Source organism: Mesitornis unicolor, unplaced genomic scaffold, assembly GCF_000695765.1.
Source record: "Mesitornis unicolor isolate BGI_N332 unplaced genomic scaffold, ASM69576v1 scaffold46956, whole genome shotgun sequence".
In the NCBI taxonomy this organism is placed as follows: Eukaryota; Metazoa; Chordata; class Aves; order Mesitornithiformes; family Mesitornithidae; genus Mesitornis; species Mesitornis unicolor.
In genome coordinates, this window is record NW_010192536.1 from 1 (window position 1) to 17,131 (window position 17,131).

Genomic DNA, 17,131 nt, shown 5'->3' on the forward strand with positions numbered 1-17,131 from the left:
GGTCGGGCCTGCCGGCTGTAGCTGGCGGCGCGGCCTGCTCAGCCCCCCGTTTTTCCTCCGCTGGCGTTCAGGGAGATGCTGGAAAAGCGGAGAAGATGAGCGACGCCGCGCTTCTTCCAGGCCGTGATCGAGAGCGCCCCGAAGACTAATGCAGAAGATCAATAAGAACGTGGTCCTGGCGCTCCTTTCTCTGACCAGCCTGGTTTTCCTCCTCTTCCAGTTGTACTATTATAAGTTCTACCTATCGCAGAAGGTAAGAGAGCTGTCCTTCACAGGCTTGCTTTTGTGCAGTAACCGAGTATAATGCCTGTTCTCTTCAGAGTCCTCTAGCAGCATGAATACCGTGTCCAGACTTCCCTCATATAGTTCACAGTTCCTATGGTACTGACTTGAAACAACTAGGTAGCCTGAGCAGGGTTCTGATGGCAGGGGTACAGTCAGATTTTGGTTGTCACCCCGATATTTGAATCATTATGTCAGCCAGAGGTATCCCATGAATTCTAAAATGCAGTGCCTTTCATTATTCTCAGCTGTGGGTTTGAGCCATCAAGATAATTTTCACAAGCTTTCCTACTTTTGTTGTTAGGCGACTTCTATTGATGGTGAAGTCAAACCAAGCTCTGTCTTAGGGCTTTGCTGAAGAAACAAAAGTGGCAGCATTTGTTGATTGCAGGTTTTTGAACAGTGGTGTTTTTAAGAGAAAACCCAGGTTTTTCTGCACTTTTCTTAGTGCTTTGTGATTCATAATCTTCTAGATTTTACAGATTAAATCCTGCTTATATACCACCTGTGAATGTTTAGCTGAGTGTCATTTTCCGAAATGGAAAAAGGTGTATGTTACAATAAATGAAATACCTTTTTTTAAATGACTTCATAGTTTGCTGTTGCAGTGTAGATTCAACAAAGGAACTCCTTGCAACTTAATGTCTTAATTTTGTTTTTATAGAAGAACTACAAAGGTATTGTTTCCTGAGTTTGTTTTCTTTTGGTGGGAACATTCTTAATAAAAGAAGATGGTCTTAGTACTAGATGGTACCACAACCTTTGACTTTTTAATTGTAGTTTCTGATTGTAAGCAACAAGGCTGTGAATGAGAAATTCATCATGCTTTTGAAAAGCTGTAAGCTGAGCCACTAACTGACTTGGGTTTATGATATGAATATACTCTTTCAAATTTAATTTTCTAGAATTACATTTGGAAAGACTGAGGTATAGTCCTGCTGTCTTTCTTATTTGCCTAACAGTGTTTGTGTTTGTCATCTTCCTATTTTACATTTACTGGCATATTGACTTAGAAACCTGAGGCCTGATCATGGAATCCTTGCATGTCTACAAGTCCTCAAGGCTTATGTTGCCCTTCTAAGTAGACTAAGCAAGAGCAGTTGTTTATGACTTCATTCAGTACTGTAGTTGAGTGACCATGAGCCAGCACTGTGCCCTTGTGGCCAAGAAGGCCAGTGGCATCCTGGGGGGGTGTATCAGGAGGGGGGTGGTGAGTAGGTCGAGAGAGGTTCTCCTTCCCCTCTACTCTGCCCTGGTGAGACCGCATCTGGAATATTGTGTCCAGTTTTGGGCCCCTCAGTTCAAGAAGGACAGGGAATTGCTTGAAAGAGTCCAGCACAGAGCCACAAAGATGATTGAGGGAGTGGAGCATCTGCCTTATGAGGAGCGGCTGAGGGAGCTGGGTCTCTTTAGCTTGGAGTAGAGAAGATTGAGGGGTGACCTCATGAATGTTTCTAAATTTGTAAAGGGCAAGTGTCAGGAGGAAGGAGCCAGGCTCTTCTCAGTGATAGCCAATGACAGGACAAGGGGCAATGGGAGCAAGCTGGAGCATAGGAGGTTCAACCTGAACATAAGGAAAAACTTTTTCACTGTGAGGGTTACGTAGCACTGGACCAGGCTGCCCAGAGAGGTTGTGGAGTCTCCTTCTCTGGAGACGTTCAAAACCCACCTGGACGCATTCCTATGTGACCCAGTCTAGGTGATCCTGCTCTGGCAGGGGGGTTGGACTGGATGAGCTTTCGAGGTCTCTTCCAACTCCTGAGATTCTGTGATTCTGTGACCAGAGGCATAACCAAGCACTAACTGGATAAATGCATCTGAATGTTCTGTTAAGAAATCCTAAGCAGGGATTCAACTGAAACTTACTTTTTTTGTTCTTTTCTTTCTCCCTCCCCTTCTTTCATTTTGGTAGAATGGAGCTGGTTTTTCAAAAGTCAGAGGAAGCCAGTCAGGCCAAGGCAACACTAGATGGGTATGTACCATGTCACTGGTTCATAAAGTTCTTCTGCAAGTCTCAGAAAACTCACATGGAATTGCAAACATGGAGTTTAGTTCTCTTTCCTCTTCACTGAAGATTTTCTAGTGTTAAGGTCTAAGAGATACTTTCTTCACTGAGTGAAGTTTTGAAGTGTTTCAGAACATCAGTTTAAAATGGAGTTAAGAAACCTTTAGAGCTTAGCAGCCTTTGCCTGTGCAGTTCTTAGTAATGTTGTTAGTATTTTAAGAAGTGAAATGTGTTCTTTCTGATACAGAAGTTCTGATCCAGGATTTTGTGTTCTTTCAGACTGAGTATTGAAAAGATTGGCTTATTTGATATGCAGCTTATTTGATAATAGCATGGCAAAAGAATTGGCTGCAGGTCTCAAGTCACAGAATACCTCTTCGCTCACTGGTGGTCTTTATCCTGCTGCTCAGTGTTTTGTGTTACTTACTTGTACTGAGTCATAAAGCTCTTCACAAGCAGGAAGACGTCACATTTCAGCATTCACCAGTTTCTATATTCCAGTGTTCAGGAGCAGCGTTAAGAGTGCCATGAGATACTTGAAATGGGAACTTTTTTGTTGTCTTACTTCAGGTTTGCGAGGTTGAGTGTAATCAAAGCGTCATGTTGGCTTCAAGGAATCAGAAGTTCCGTTATACTATTTGTAGCTAGCATTTGCTTGGAAACACTTTTACAGAAGTCTTTTGTTAACAGATCTCCCAGTGGAAGAGCAGCACAGATGGTTAATGAGAATGGTGCCCTGGGAGCTGCCTGCCTTTCACTTTGGATGCAATATGATAATGTTGCTAGTTAGCAAAATAACTTTAAATGCTTTATTTCTGCTGAGCAAGAGGAAAGGTGCTCAGGTTAAGAGCTGTTCTTAGGAATAATCCAAACCAACTGCTCTGTGGACTGCTTGCTTGCACCAGGAATGTCTCACTGTTCTTAGAGGTGGCACCCCTCGGAACTGCCTACTCTGTCACATGTTAGGTGACATGGTCGCAGTGGACTTGTGATCTGCCAGTTTGTGTACAGAGTTCTCATTAAGCTTTAACTTGTTTTTATGGGATCATTAGTAACAAAGCAGAATGCTCCATGGTCCCGCCAGGGGCCTGATGTACTCCAAACTTTCATCAGAGTTCCTGCTTGATGAGTCCAAAGTACTCCATTTGAATGCATTTCTCTTAGCTGCTTGACATCATCACTATCTCTTTCTGCCATTTATTTAAATTTCAACTAAAAGCATCTGTTTCCTTGGAGAAATGTCAGGGGAAAAAAAGGGTATTTTTGCACAGATTTCCTTCCTGTTCATCAGTCTGATCTGCTTGTTTTATTTGCAGAAATAATGCTAGCACATCACTTACCTTTCAGCTCCATATAGCTGAAATCACTAAGAGGGTGGCCTTGCTTGTGCCCGTACAGTACATGTAGTGCTGCTGCCTAAATTCTCTTTGTTGATCCACATTCTATATTTATTCACGTTTTTACATCTCTGTGAAGCCAAATCTCCTATGTAGTCTGCTTGAACAGCGTCAGCAGCTGGACAGGAGGAAGGTTAGAGCTTCAGTTAGAAAGCCAGGGTCAGCTTGCTGGACAGGGAGCTTGGGTAGTAGGCCATTGTTTTCCCTTATCACACCTCTTTTAGAAACCTTGAGATGTAACAGACATAAAGCCTGACATTGCTGTTCTGAGCAAGTATTTTTTTCTGATTAGAACAGTACTTGAAGTTATTAAATTTAACTCTTGAATACATAGCTACATTTTTAATAGCAGCGTAGCAATGATTGCTGTAGATCTTCTGTGTGCCGTGGACATTTAAATGTACCTAATTAAAGTTCTCCACTGAGTCAAGTTACTAAATCCTCTCACCAGTCACAAGGCCTCCTTGCTGCAGCATTTAACCCCCTATGCAGTGTTACCATGGTTGAGTGCCCTGGGTACACTAGTGTCTGAGGACTGGATAGCACTCACTTCCTACCTTCTCACTTAATCACCCTTTATATACAGCAGGCATCATACCTGAGGTTTTGGGATACTGTCTGGGAGTGGGCCAGAAGCCTTGCTAGTCAAGGTGTGAACAGTGTCCATTGCTCTCGCGTTGCCCGCCCACTTCTGCAAAGGCTATCGATGTGATTAGGTGCAGTTTGCCTTTGACTGACTTTGCCATTCTTGTCCTTATCCGTCATGTGCTTGGATGTGACTTTCCAGGGGCTTTTGCTCCTAAAGCTTCCTGGGAACTGAGATTAAGCTGTCCAGAGTTCCCTAGATCCTTCTTTTTGAAGATGGCATGAGATTTGCCTTTTCTCAGACATAAGGAACAGCTTCTGACCACCATGACCTTTTAAGATGTTGCAGAGCAGCCTCGTAATGACATCAGCCATCTCCCTTAGCACCCACATGTGCACCACATCTCATCTACTTCATTCAAGTGCTTCCCAACTCAATCTAGATCTGGAAAGAATCTAGAGTTTAGCCTGGTGTCCTCTCAAATCTAGCACTTTAAATTTATAATAAACTTGTAAAAAGTTCTAATGAAAGTGGAAAGATTTTTCCTCTAGTCATAGAGACCTGGAAAGCCTGAGAGCAGCCTGTTCTTCTGAATGAGAAAATTTCACTTTCCACTGATGTTAATGAAAGTAAAATGCACACTCAGAAGATGCATTGGGAGATAAGATTTCCTTCTTTTAGTGGCTTGGTTTCTTTTTCTTCTATCAAAGAGTTTTAATGTATTTGGGATTGGACTAGATGATCTTTGCAGGTCCTTTCCAACACAATACATTCTATGATTCTATTAACCTTTGTATGCTTAAAGATGGTATTTCTAACTTCTAATTTTATCATCTGTCAAACAGCACGTGATTAAGAAGTTCCTAGGCTTAATATCCAGTCACAATGTACCAGTGTATTTGATCGATCCTTTGATTCTCGGACTTATTGATAAAGACCTTGAACAGATCAGAAGCTCTCCTGAAGGCCCTAGTCCGGAATGCAAGTACTTGTGTGCTCCAAGAGACTTTACAACATTCGCATTACTGGACAAAACATGGAAACATGAAGTAAGTACCTTTTATTCAGTACACATTTCTATATTGTAATGCATTCAACTGTTCTATGATTTTGTGACATAATGCTTTCATGTTTGTATTAAGACCACTGAATTAATTGTGTGGAAAACTTGTAGAGGTATCGGTAGAGGAAACTTTTTTTTTTTAAAGTAAAAGGTATACAGGCACTAGCTTGGACACATTGAGTCGTTTACAGGTAACTAAAAGTTTTTAGAGGCTATCTGCAGTATTTATAACAAGTTGTAGGAAGAGGCCATGCCAAAAAGAAAACAAGAGTGATCTGTTAGAAAGGAAGAAGGAAAACCTATAATGCCTATCATGTAGGTACAGCAGTAATAAATCTCAAGTTTGGGGATTTACCAAGGAGGAAATGCAGGTATTGATGTGACAAGACTGGAAAGATTATTATCATAGTCTGCTGTTTTACATTTCTTTTACAACACTCTTGTATCTTAAACTGTTTTATTCTGCATTGGTATCTCTGTTTTTCTTTGGTGTTCTGAGATTTTGAAATGAATGTGTTAAAAATAGAGGTGTAAGATGATGAAGAATAAAATGGAATTCAAGATTATTTCACCAATTAAGTGTCATTTGGACATATTTATTAGATTAATTTATACAGACTGAAGATACCAGTGACAAACAGCATTTAAACAAAACAAAAACGAAAAAATCCAAAAAACAGGAGACATTAAAGTGGTCTGTGACTATTTTAATGAAGGAGTCCCACTCAAGAGAAGAGTGGTGGCACTCTAGATCTGATCAGGCAGTTGTTTTACCCATAGCTGTAAAGGAATTAAAGAAACTCAGAATAAGGTTGTGTGGCAGCACACTAAGATAAATCCATCTTCCTTTGTGGCTTATTGATAATATCTGTACTGTCCAGAGGAAAAGCTGATTTGCCTGTATTAAACACTCCAAGGGGGATAATTAAAAGGGTCTTCAGATGCTGATTATTTCTTTTCTTATCAGCCAGAATTTCATTCCCTTTTTCTATGGGAATATGAAAGCCTGTTACCTAGCACAACACTCAGTGTTTTGGTGAGATCTAGCCAAATATTCGTATACATCGTAAGAGAAAATTTTGCAGTAATTGTTTTTGAAATAGTGGTATTACCCAGGGACTTAACAAACACCAGGTTTGGCACAAGAGTGACTTTAGAGAACAGTTTGAGGATGTGGAGAAGGTTGCTATGACAAGAAGCAAACCTAGTCCAGTCATGGCCTACAACATTTATTTGCTGTTTTATTGTATAGTTTGAGAGACAGAATTTAAGACAAGGAAATACAATGGCTGGAATTGCTTGTTGCTGATCTTTAAGGTCTTAGAAATTTTTGAATAGTTTATGCTTAAGTGGTTAGAAAATGAGGAATAATGTCAGTTAATAATAAGCATTTAGCATTCAGTTTTGATTTTTCTGATCTTTAGCTGCTTTCTCTCTTTCTCCCTCTCATTTATAGGTGGGCCTTTTTAGAACTGCTGAGAAAATGGGCTTCCAATGGCTAAAGATTATAAACAAGGACCCCCGCTTGGATGGGATGGATGACCTGTCTGGGATTGAAATTCCGTTGCACTACATATTTAAACTAGCGTCTCATGCCATTCACCTGGTGGTCTTCTATGAGAGGAGTGGTAATTATCTCTGGCATGGCCCCCTGAGACTCAGACAACATATGGACAGGAAGTTTGTGCCTTTCCGGAAACTCCACTTTGGTCGCTACCCTGGAGCATATGAAAAGTGAGTTCAAAACAAAGGAGGGAAAAGGCCATTATGATACTTCCAAAGTAACTTCTTTCTCCTGTATACAAATTTACTCTCTTTCCTAAAGTAAGGTGGTAAAATTTAGTTCCTGTATGATTTAGACCTCAAAGTGCAGGTAAATTAAGGTATGAGGGTAAATCCAATTCTGTTTACCCAAAAACAAGAACTTCCCACCATTTATAAATTAAGAATTGCATTTTAGAGGAATTTGCTGGGTAGCCAGGTTGAAGCAGGCAGAAAGATGAGAGAAGTGGAGTCATGACTGAGGTTGAATGTACCAGAGGATCTTCTAGAGTCAGTGGTTTACTGTTAATATATTTAAAACTTTGAAATCTGTTGATAGCCATCTGTGCTATCAATGCAGGGGTAACATTAAAGTGGCAAGAGATTTAGTACTAGCTGATAGATATTTGGTGTTCTTTCTGTAGCGATATGCATCCAAAAGTTGGATACAGATATGATACAATAAATGAAAAAGGGAAGCAACAGAAACCCATTCAGTAATAGTACAAATAATCAGCGTTAAAGAACTTGAATAAAGAGAGTTGATATTTGTCCCACAAAGACATATGCCAACCATTGCATCTAACCTGTGATGTTAACACACTGAGGGGGCTTCTTTCTTGCATAGATGTTTGAATTGGTGGTGTTATTTGTCCATAGTCTTAAACTTTACATTACATTGGTGAAGTTACTGTAAAAGTCTACCTTCTCTTACAATGCTTTCAATAGCAGTATTTCAGGAAATATAGATAATGGCAAATCTTGTAACTCTTTTTAAAGCTAAGCACTAGGCTTTGAGAACAGTGTTCCTGTAGGCTGTGTGTGTATGCTATAAATCAGAGAAAACCAGCCAAACATTTCACAGGTTAAAGTAAATGTTTAACTTCTTCCTTAAAACTGGTACCATTCTTTCTTCCTTTTAAAACATGGAATCTACACTGTGCCTAAACATTTGAAGTCAACTATGTAAGCTGTTAAACACCACATTTCATTCATTGTGAAGGCTGAACAGTTTTGAATTGTAAATGCAAATAGCCTCAAAGTATAGTGTAAAATTTGGTTCTTAAATGCATCCCATATGTAGACAACTAAATAAATAGCCTGAATATTCAAATACACTGAACAACAGCTCTAAACAAATTCAGTGCAAGTCATGAATCAGTAAAGGAATTAATGATCTGACAAACTGACTGTGAAGTTATAGGCATAGAATTTCTTTTTAAACAAAATGTAGAAGTGTATGGGCAGTTTGTTGAGGCTCTTGTTGCCCTTTTATGATCAGTTTTGGGTGTATTTAAACACTGCCAGTAGTATACATTAGCTTTTTAAAGCGGCTTGTGGTTTGGAAAGGATCTGAGTGGGGTAATGTATAATCTTTCTTTCCCTGCAGACCAGAACTTCTGCTTGTTTCCGTTGATGACTTAAAAGTTCAAATTCCAAAAAATCCGTCCAGTTTTCTAGAGGAGATGTCACACTCTAGATTTCTTGAATGTAGGTACAGAGAAGCTCGGGCTTTCTTTCAGGTTAGTGGTTATCAGGTAGTGTCTCTGAGATGTAATGTTCGTTTTCAGTGATTCACCCAAACGTAGAAACAGTTGGTTTTTACCTAGATGGGACTGTTTGAGTACACAGAGCTAAATACAGCCTCTGATACTCAATCCACAGTGTCCAGTAAGTGGTAATAAACTAAAACCTTAACTGAAAGTAATGGTCTGTGAGTGCATTTTTTTTTCCATTTTCCAGAACTTTGAAAAGAAGCAACCAAAATGTCCATAGTTCTCATACTTTGTTGCTGTTAAATATATTTCATGTAATTAAGATCTTCTGTATCTTTGTGGCTGAAAGTTTTCCTCATGGTAATTCTTTTATGTTCTGAGTAATATTTCACTTTATGTTCTTTTGAACCATGCACTGCAGTTCCATGTTCCTAGTCTGGTTTGAAATATCAAATGGTATATTCATTCTGAAATTACTTAGTTACTTGCTTTTTCACCATGTAAGCTAATGTTTTCACCACTGTTTAGAGCATTAGTTTTAGAATATTGCTACTGGATTTAGCAGATGTTATAAAACTTTCTGCTGCATTGTGGGGGAGCATTTTGTCCTAACTTGAATAGGGCTGAGATATAAGGTGGTCAAGAGTCACCACAATTAAGACTGTGGAAGTCTTAATCAGAATCAGGTCACTGAATCTGAGCCATCTCTGATTTCATAGAAGGGTGGGAAAAAGAGAACCATAGAGGTTCCATTCTCAGACACTTGAGGTTTTGGGGAAGAGACTTCTCAGGGAAGGCAAGGCCATCCTTGTTCAGTCCAGTAGGTTATAGCTCCCTTTACATGTCGCAGGAGGGTTACTGTACCCAAGGGTACCTGTATTTGGTCACTTCACCTGTAAATGACAGAAATTGTAAGCATGCTCCATTTCAGCTCTAAAACCTGCAGGCAGTAATTGCCACAGGCAGGGAAAATGTGCCTCAGAAGGTATATTGAACTTTGCTGGAGCTTTAATGCTGAAATTAGCACCTGGCATCTGTTTTGAAAAGTACGTTTTCATTTCAACTCTTTGTTCCCCAAGAGCCCTTAATGAAATCAGTCCTGAAGCCGAGTGGTGCTTGTTCCTGTGATTGATTTGATGATGTTTGCCCAGACTGCTCTGTTGTTTTGGGTTTTGTGTTAATGGAAGACTTTGTCACAGCTGAAAGATGGGCATGATTTTCTGTTCAGGTTGTTTCTACTATATGACAGAAGTTGTCAACATCCAGTTGTAACACTTGATGGCGTCAAATGTGCTGGAAGTAACTGATTCTCTGTTTTCCCCCGGGACATGTGGGTATTGACTTCAGTGTGTGTGCAGAGATAGGGTTCATCTGTGTTGTTGCCAAGTGCTGAGAATCGGTGTCTAATACATACATTCTTCTTCTGTTTTACTGTGCCTTTAAATTTTCCTGTTTGGAGAAACTGAAGATTGATGTTTCAGAGTTTAAAATTTAATTGTCATTCCAGTGCATGTTCTGAAACTGGGCTATATATGTGAATAGAGATTATGTCCAGATATTAGTTAAGTAAATTTTTAAAGGTAATTTTTCCTTAGGACACTAACAAATGAAGGAAAAAGTTTGCTTTCTGACAATACCTTGTGTATTCTTCATTTGCTTTCCAGCTGTATCCTGATGATGCCTCGCTTGATGCAGTGGAGTTCAGAAAAAAGGCAAAATCCTTGATCCATTTGGCTGCCCTGACACTGAATAACTTAGGTGTAAAGTTTTGGCTGAGCAGTGGAACATGCCTTGGTAAAACGTTTGTGTTATGTTACATTTTTAAACTCATCTGAAATTTTAATCATTTCATCCTCTATTGCTTGTGATGTCAGTTGAGGTTAGCAGCTAAGTGTACCAGGTTAGAAGGTAATATGTGGCATTAGATGTGTTGAAATAGACCTGGAAATTAGGAAATTTTTGCTTCTGACAAAATGCTTTTTCTTTGGAAACTTAAGCCTTGGAGGTGCTGAGCAAATTTCCAGTGAAGCATGTGATGTTGTTAGTAATTAACTGTGTTGTGTTGATCACGGCTTAGAAGGTAATCAGCAGTTCACTAAATTGTCTGATTTGGAAATTTCTGGAATAAAATGTCAGGATATTAGAGTGGATACTGCAGGTTTTCGGTTCTGCTGAAGATGGTAGTACTATCTTACTACTGGCAAAAAATTTTTTTATTATTGAAATAGGTTTTTGAAAACTCACGTGTGCACATTTGACTTGTGTTTGTTTAGTCCTAGGGAATATAATTTTCTGATTGAACAGTTAATAGAAGCTGCTTTAACGAAACAGACAAAAAGATACTCCACTTCTTGTCTTACTGTTTTGCAGTGCTACTTGAAAGATGATTAACATCTCAGATACTACTTAAAATAAGTTTCCATTCAAAAGCACGGCTGTAGGTCTGTAACTGTTCATTCCTGATTAGATCTGGGCTCAAATAATGTTTTTTCTTTGAAGACATTTAGATTAGAAAACTGAGGATCTTTTATCTTTGTATGAGTTCGTGTTTTCTCTCTCACTCTTGGCTTTCTGGAAGAAAGAGCTGGCTATAAGTGCAGTAATACTTGTTTTCTTCAGTATGGGTCATTTCATAGTAGAGAAAATTAGAGGTCTTGTTTACAGCTTTATTCGAAGATATCTGCCTGATGACCTTATGGCAGTTCATTTTTATGTTGGTTTTGTTCTATTGATAGATTTTTCGTGTTCCTGAATAAACTAGTTTGTTTTTTTTCTCTTTTTTTTTTTCTTTTTTTCCTCAGGCTGGTATAGACAGTGCAATGTTATTCCTCACAGCAAAGATGTGGATTTGGGAGTCTTTATAAAGGACTACAAAGCAGATATTATTCCAGCCTTTCAGAAAGCAGGGTTACCACTGAAGCACAAATTTGGCAAGGTACTTGGATAATGAGTTTGCTTCATGTGTCTTTCTGTAGGTTCGTAAGTTTGACTACAGCTACAGATTACTTTTGTAGGAGTAGGTATCTGAAGTCTCCTCAGCAGACATTTACCCATTAGGGTTTTACCTAAACATATAGTCTTGGTTTTTGTGTGTTCTTTTGGACAGTGTGTGAGAGAAAACCTTTCTTAATAGCTTCAGCCTTGTTTGGGGAGTCTAAATTCCACCTCAGAATAAGTTTTGAATAAGTTTTAAAGGGAGCTAATCTGTGTCAGTGCTGCTAGGAGAATTTAGGAGGTAGAATTTAGTCTTTGAGACCGGATGAGCCTCATCATATAGGAGTATTGGTGATAGCTCTGAGGTGGTAGCAGAAAGGGAAGGATGGCTTAAGGTGGGCACTGGGCTTGTTCATTATTAGATTATGTGAATCTTTATTTAGCTTTTTCAGAGCGTAGGCTGCAGAATGGTAGACAGAAGAATAAAAATTAAATATGAAGGTTCAGCCACATTTCAAGTGATAAATCATTACTGATGTTAGTGAGTGCTTTATCATAGGGGAAGTGTGTTAAATGAAGAAAACAGTGATCATGTTTATTCATTGAGATTATTTTGCTTGTGGCAGAGGAGAAGGAGATAGTGCTAAAGTTTTTGAGGCTAAAGGGCAGAAAGAGAAAGGTGGTCCTGCTGAGGTGCAGAAAATTTCCAGTGTTCTCAAGGGATCAGAAATTTAAAAAAGAAATTGCAGAATTGGTGTATTTTCTTCAGTTAGGATAGTAGTCACTCTGCATACCAGACCAAACTGTGTTTTCTGAAAACTGCTCACATAAGTAGCCTTGTGTTTTTATGAGTATATACAGTGTGTATTTTTGTCTTGCAGGTAGAAGACAGTTTGGAACTCTCTTTCCAGGGAGAAGATGATGTGAAACTTGATATATTTTTCTTCTATGAAGAGGAAGACCACATATGGAATGGAGGAACTCAGGCCAAATCGGGCAAGAAATTTAAGTATGAACTGGATTTGTACCTCTAGTAGGAAAGAAATTAAGCAAGTTAGTGTTTAGTGTTGGCATTTTGTGTGGTGTTGGTGATTGTCTGGTAAAGTCTGTGCTCTTTGTGGGAAAGGCAGTTACCAGTGGAGAATCAGTGAAGATTTTGCTCTTTGAGACGAGAGAAGTAGAAAGAGAACAGTGCTAAGCCTTACTAGAGAGGTGCTGGGCTTGCAAAATGTCAGTTTTCTTGTGAAGTCAAAAGCAATGCTGGCATGGGATGAATCAAGCAGATCTTATCCGAACTGTGATAAGCTCTGAATTAACTGCTCTAAAACTGTGTGTTGCAGAAACTAGTTTTGCGATAAAAAATGAGTCGTTAGGCATCTGTCTCCATGGCGGAGTGTTAGGACAGAAAGCCTCAACTGTCCTTGCAAAGTAAACCCCATAGTTTTGGATTTTGTGGTAATGATTTGAAACACTTTGACCGTAATGTTGTGACAGCAACACAGGTGGCTACTGCAGACCTTGTTCCTGTTCATGTTCTGAAAGTGGAATTTTAAGTAGGATCCTAAATTTCTTGCTTCATTCCTTTCGGTGTTAAATCAGCAAATAAGTACAACAGCTTCCTAATCTACTCAGCAAACTGAATCTAGGTTTTGATAATTAGATTTGTTTCTTTCCATCACCCACCTTAACTCAGAAAGAGGCAATTGCGAAGTAGTTGAAAATCTTGTTGACTTTATAGGATTTCATTATCTTTCATATTTTATCTGAAAGATAAATTTGCTTATATTTAGCTAATGGGAGCTCAGTGAATTGTGTCCTGCAGATGATGATAATATCTGAGTGCTTGTCTTAGTTATCTCTGTTCTGAAACTATAAAGATTGGGGGATATTTTGATGATCAGAGTAAAAAAGGTACGCTTACAAATAGACTAAAGGAAGAGTTAATGGAGTATTCCCACAGAAAATGTGGTGTGTGGCCTAATATTTTTCTTAGTATGCAGCAACAATTTTACAGTTTCCCAAAGCAGGCTTAATGTCTGTTTTTCCTTACAAGATTTTGGAGCATTTTGTGTCATGAATTCTGAAGAAACTGACCAGTAAGTTGCTTTCGTTTGCCTTGTGCTTCTGTTGTGTCTAAATTGCAATAGCTGTTTCCACATTGAGCATTGACGTTCTCTTTCAGAAGTCCATTGTAGCGCAAGACCTCAGGTACTTGAGAGCTGCTTTTTTTCTGCTTTGATATTTCTAGTTTAATGCATGAGAATAGAAAGCAGATGTGAACCTGTTCTGTGCTCCAGCTCCTGTATCCTAGGATATTACAGCTCTTTTGGAACCCCAGCTTTCGTAAAGCACTTTCCTTTTCTTGTAGCCTAGTGGTAATTTTTTTCAAAGTTTACAAACATGGCTTTCTAGTTCAATAAGAACTAATTTGCTTAAACATAGTAGCATAAGGAAGCCTTTAATTCAGAACTGGTGTTTCTTAGGTATAGTTTACTGCACTTAAACCATACAGAAAAGAAGCAAGAAAACTGCTCATTTACCATTATCAAGTCCCCAAGCCCTGACAGAACATGGTTGTTCAGAATGCATAGGCAAGTAATTCCAAATACGTATTACTCCAATTATCTTCTCAGAAAATGTAAAAAGATCACAGCATTTTAGCTGGGAGATGTGATGATTTAGCATGCTTGACCTGAATGCCTGCAACACCAGAATGACGCTCAATTTTGCTTAATCTTCATCCCATTCTTCAGCAGGGACTAAGTATTTACAAAAACTGAATCTGGGAATCAAACCTATACTGTATGATTTAATCCTTAAAATGAGTTAATTCTGTAGGCTCTTAACACAGAGGGCTTTGTGTAAGCATAAAATCTTCTCAGTACTTTTATGTCCAAAGATTGATGAGACTGAATGATGATTGAGGGAGTGGAGCATCTCCCTTATGAGGAGCAGCTGAGGGAGCTGGGTCTCTTTAGCTTGGAGAAGAGGAGACTGAGGGGTGACCTCATGAATGTTTCTAAATTTGTAAAGGGCAAGTGTCAGGAGGAAGGAGCCAGGCTCTTCTCAGTGACAGCCAATGACAGGACAAGGGGCAATGGGTGCAAGCTGGAGCATGGGAGGTTCAACCTGAACATGAGGAAAAACTTTTTTACTGTGATGGTGACAGAGCACTGGACCAGGCTGCCCAGAGAGGTTGTGGAGTCTCTGGAGACATTCAAAACCTGCCTGGATACATTCCTGTGTGACCAAGTCTAGGTGATCCTGCTCTGGCAGGGGGGTTGGACTGGATGATCTTGCGAGGTCCCTTCCAACTTCTGATATTCTGTGATTCTGTGAAATTGGAAGAAAAAACGGTGAGGGGTATATATGTACAAGAGTATGTAGCCTTACCCCAGCCACTTGGAAAGAGCAAATGAGTAAGGATTCCAGTAGTGTGAAGCATCACTGGAATCTACATTTTTCATCAGTGAATGGAAACGTTTGATTTTAATAGTAGTTAAATAATTATTTTGGTTAAATTTCCAACTTTTTTTTTTAGTTTGCAGATTAGTTTTATTTAAATAATCTGTTGGTTCTCCTCAGAATTATTATTCACAATTCACTCTCTGGAGGGTGTATTATTTCAGTGGTATGCTGATAGCAATTGTATATGCACGTCCACTGCAGTTGTGATACGTGAATGATTTCCTGGGTTAATAACAGCTAAATAGCTATTTGATGACTACAGATCCACTAATAAAGTTTATCTTGTTTTCCCCTTGGTAGCTGGCACTTTCTTGCTTTTTTTGGTTTAGTTTAGAGCTAATCAGTAGCCTCTGGATATATATCCAAAAGTGCTTGATCACTTTTTTTCCTCTACCTCCGTTTAAGGCGTAAAAGCAAGGTTGTTTTATTTTCTGAAACTGTTTGCTCAGCGCTTAGGAATAAAATTAACTTTATGCTTAGAGGAACGTGTGGGTTATCTAATTCATGCAAATGCACAAATCTCTTAACTACCTTCTTTTTGAAAGGGTCTGAGTGCTTATAATTTAATTTTATCCTGTAAAAAGGATTTTTAAGATCACTTTTTTTTCTTCTGTGGAAGAACTCACAGCTTCAGAAGTAGGAGTGATCCTCTGCAGGAATAGTACATAGTCTCTGATATTTACTTGTTTAGTGCATAGACTCTGACACTGAACTCCTATAGGATGTCATTCTGATCAAACTGTGAAATATATCTGTGGGTGAACTTCCACTGGTGTAAGCACAGTTATAGGTAGGACTTATGTTGACCCTTCTACAGAAAAAAACAGGTACAGAACAAGGTCAGTTTAGTAGAATAAATGATTTTAAAAATTTGAATGAGCTGAGATGGTTTCAGAAAGTACAGGGTGGCAGCTGTATCTTAATTCTTTGCAGCTGCCCCGAGTCTGGAACCATGTGTAAACATGGGTACTGAAGGGGAATTGCAAGCTTTGTTTGGTAAGACTGAAGAAAGGTAAAACCTTGTTTTTAAAAAGGCCAAACTCATAATGAAGTATTTCATACTGCTTTTATCAAAATCTCCTCTACCAAATAACATACATCATCGTCTTACCTCATCTAGAAGTGCGTCAACTGTTAAATCCAGTTTTTAAGTGATAGAGACAAGAGAGTAAGTGATTTCTTATACGTGGCAGGATTATATGGAAATAAGCAGCAAAAGAATTAAAAATGCTCCTTACTAAGAACATCTGGCAAATGTTAACCAGTTACTGTTGATAATAACACCCCTGTCCATTATGTAAATAGTATTTCATAGATAGGAAGCTATGAAGTACAAAAAAATTATATTATGAATGTAACATGGCCACTCACAGCAGTTGCTTGCTTTCTCCATGAACTTAGAGATGTATTTCAGCCTTCTGCCAGTGACCTTGTTCTTTTCTTATGACACAGGTATCTCTTTCCAAAGTTTACTCTGTGCTGGACTGAATTTGTAGACCTCAAGGTACATGTGCCCTGTGAAACCCTTCAGTATGTTGAAGCCAACTATGGCCCAGACTGGAAGGTTCCTGTGAAGACTTGGGACTGGAAGAACTCACCATCCAACGTGCAGTTCAATGGTGTCTGGCCTGTCAACGAGTGGGACGATGTCATTCAAATCTACTGACCACTTGGCTACTAGTAGAGCATGCCTGCTGTCCTTGAATCTGTCAGTTTGTAACTTCCTGTTTCCCAAAGGCATCAAGATCCATTTCTTTCGTAACTTCTCATCTGTTTCCTAAGGAGACATTTACCTTCTTTTGCTTAACAGGTACTTTTTCACCTTCATCATGCATTTTCCAAGTGGTTAAAGGAAAAGATTAAAGGCAGGATGTGGCAACTGAAGAGAAGGGAAGCTGAAAGAAAAGCTGCACAAAGGGAATAAAGAAAAAATGTTGCAGTGAACTTATGGGCACTTGACTGTTTTAATGTAAGCAGTGGCCAGGTGGCTTAGAGTTTCCTGGGATCATCAAAATTTTGGGACTCTTCACTTCTTAAGAGAGGGATAGGAAAGAGAAATCCTAGAGAAGTTCCTCTTTTTTCAGAGGAGATCCTGTGAATATTCAGCTTTTAAACACTAGAATTACGAGTACCTCAAAT

The 17,131-nt window shown here is 39.0% G+C and overlaps 1 protein-coding gene across 1 annotated transcript; it reads left to right on the forward strand.

Annotated features, from left to right (window-relative positions):
- The first annotated feature begins 137 nt into the window (after positions 1–137).
- Positions 138–16,658, forward strand: FKTN (fukutin). The gene is made up of 9 exons (XM_010187128.1): positions 138–253; positions 2,195–2,254; positions 5,116–5,319; positions 6,790–7,067; positions 8,485–8,617; positions 10,255–10,384; positions 11,392–11,525; positions 12,406–12,533; positions 16,445–16,658. Exons 1-9 carry the CDS (start codon positions 149–151, stop codon positions 16,656–16,658), a joined length of 1,386 nt encoding a protein of 461 aa, XP_010185430.1. The 5' UTR covers positions 138–148.
- Positions 16,659–17,131: the final 473 nt, after the last annotated feature.

Excerpts from the sequence above, each read along its gene's own strand:
- FKTN (XM_010187128.1), top strand. The coding sequence starts at position 149 with ATGCAGAAGATCAATAAGAACGTGGTCCTGGCGCTCCTTTCTCTGACC. Across the intron at positions 2,255-5,115 it reads GCCAAGGCAACACTAGATGG|CACGTGATTAAGAAGTTCCT; the intron begins GTATGTACCATG and ends TCTGTCAAACAG. Across the intron at positions 12,534-16,444 it reads AAATCGGGCAAGAAATTTAA|GTATCTCTTTCCAAAGTTTA; the intron begins GTATGAACTGGA and ends CTTATGACACAG.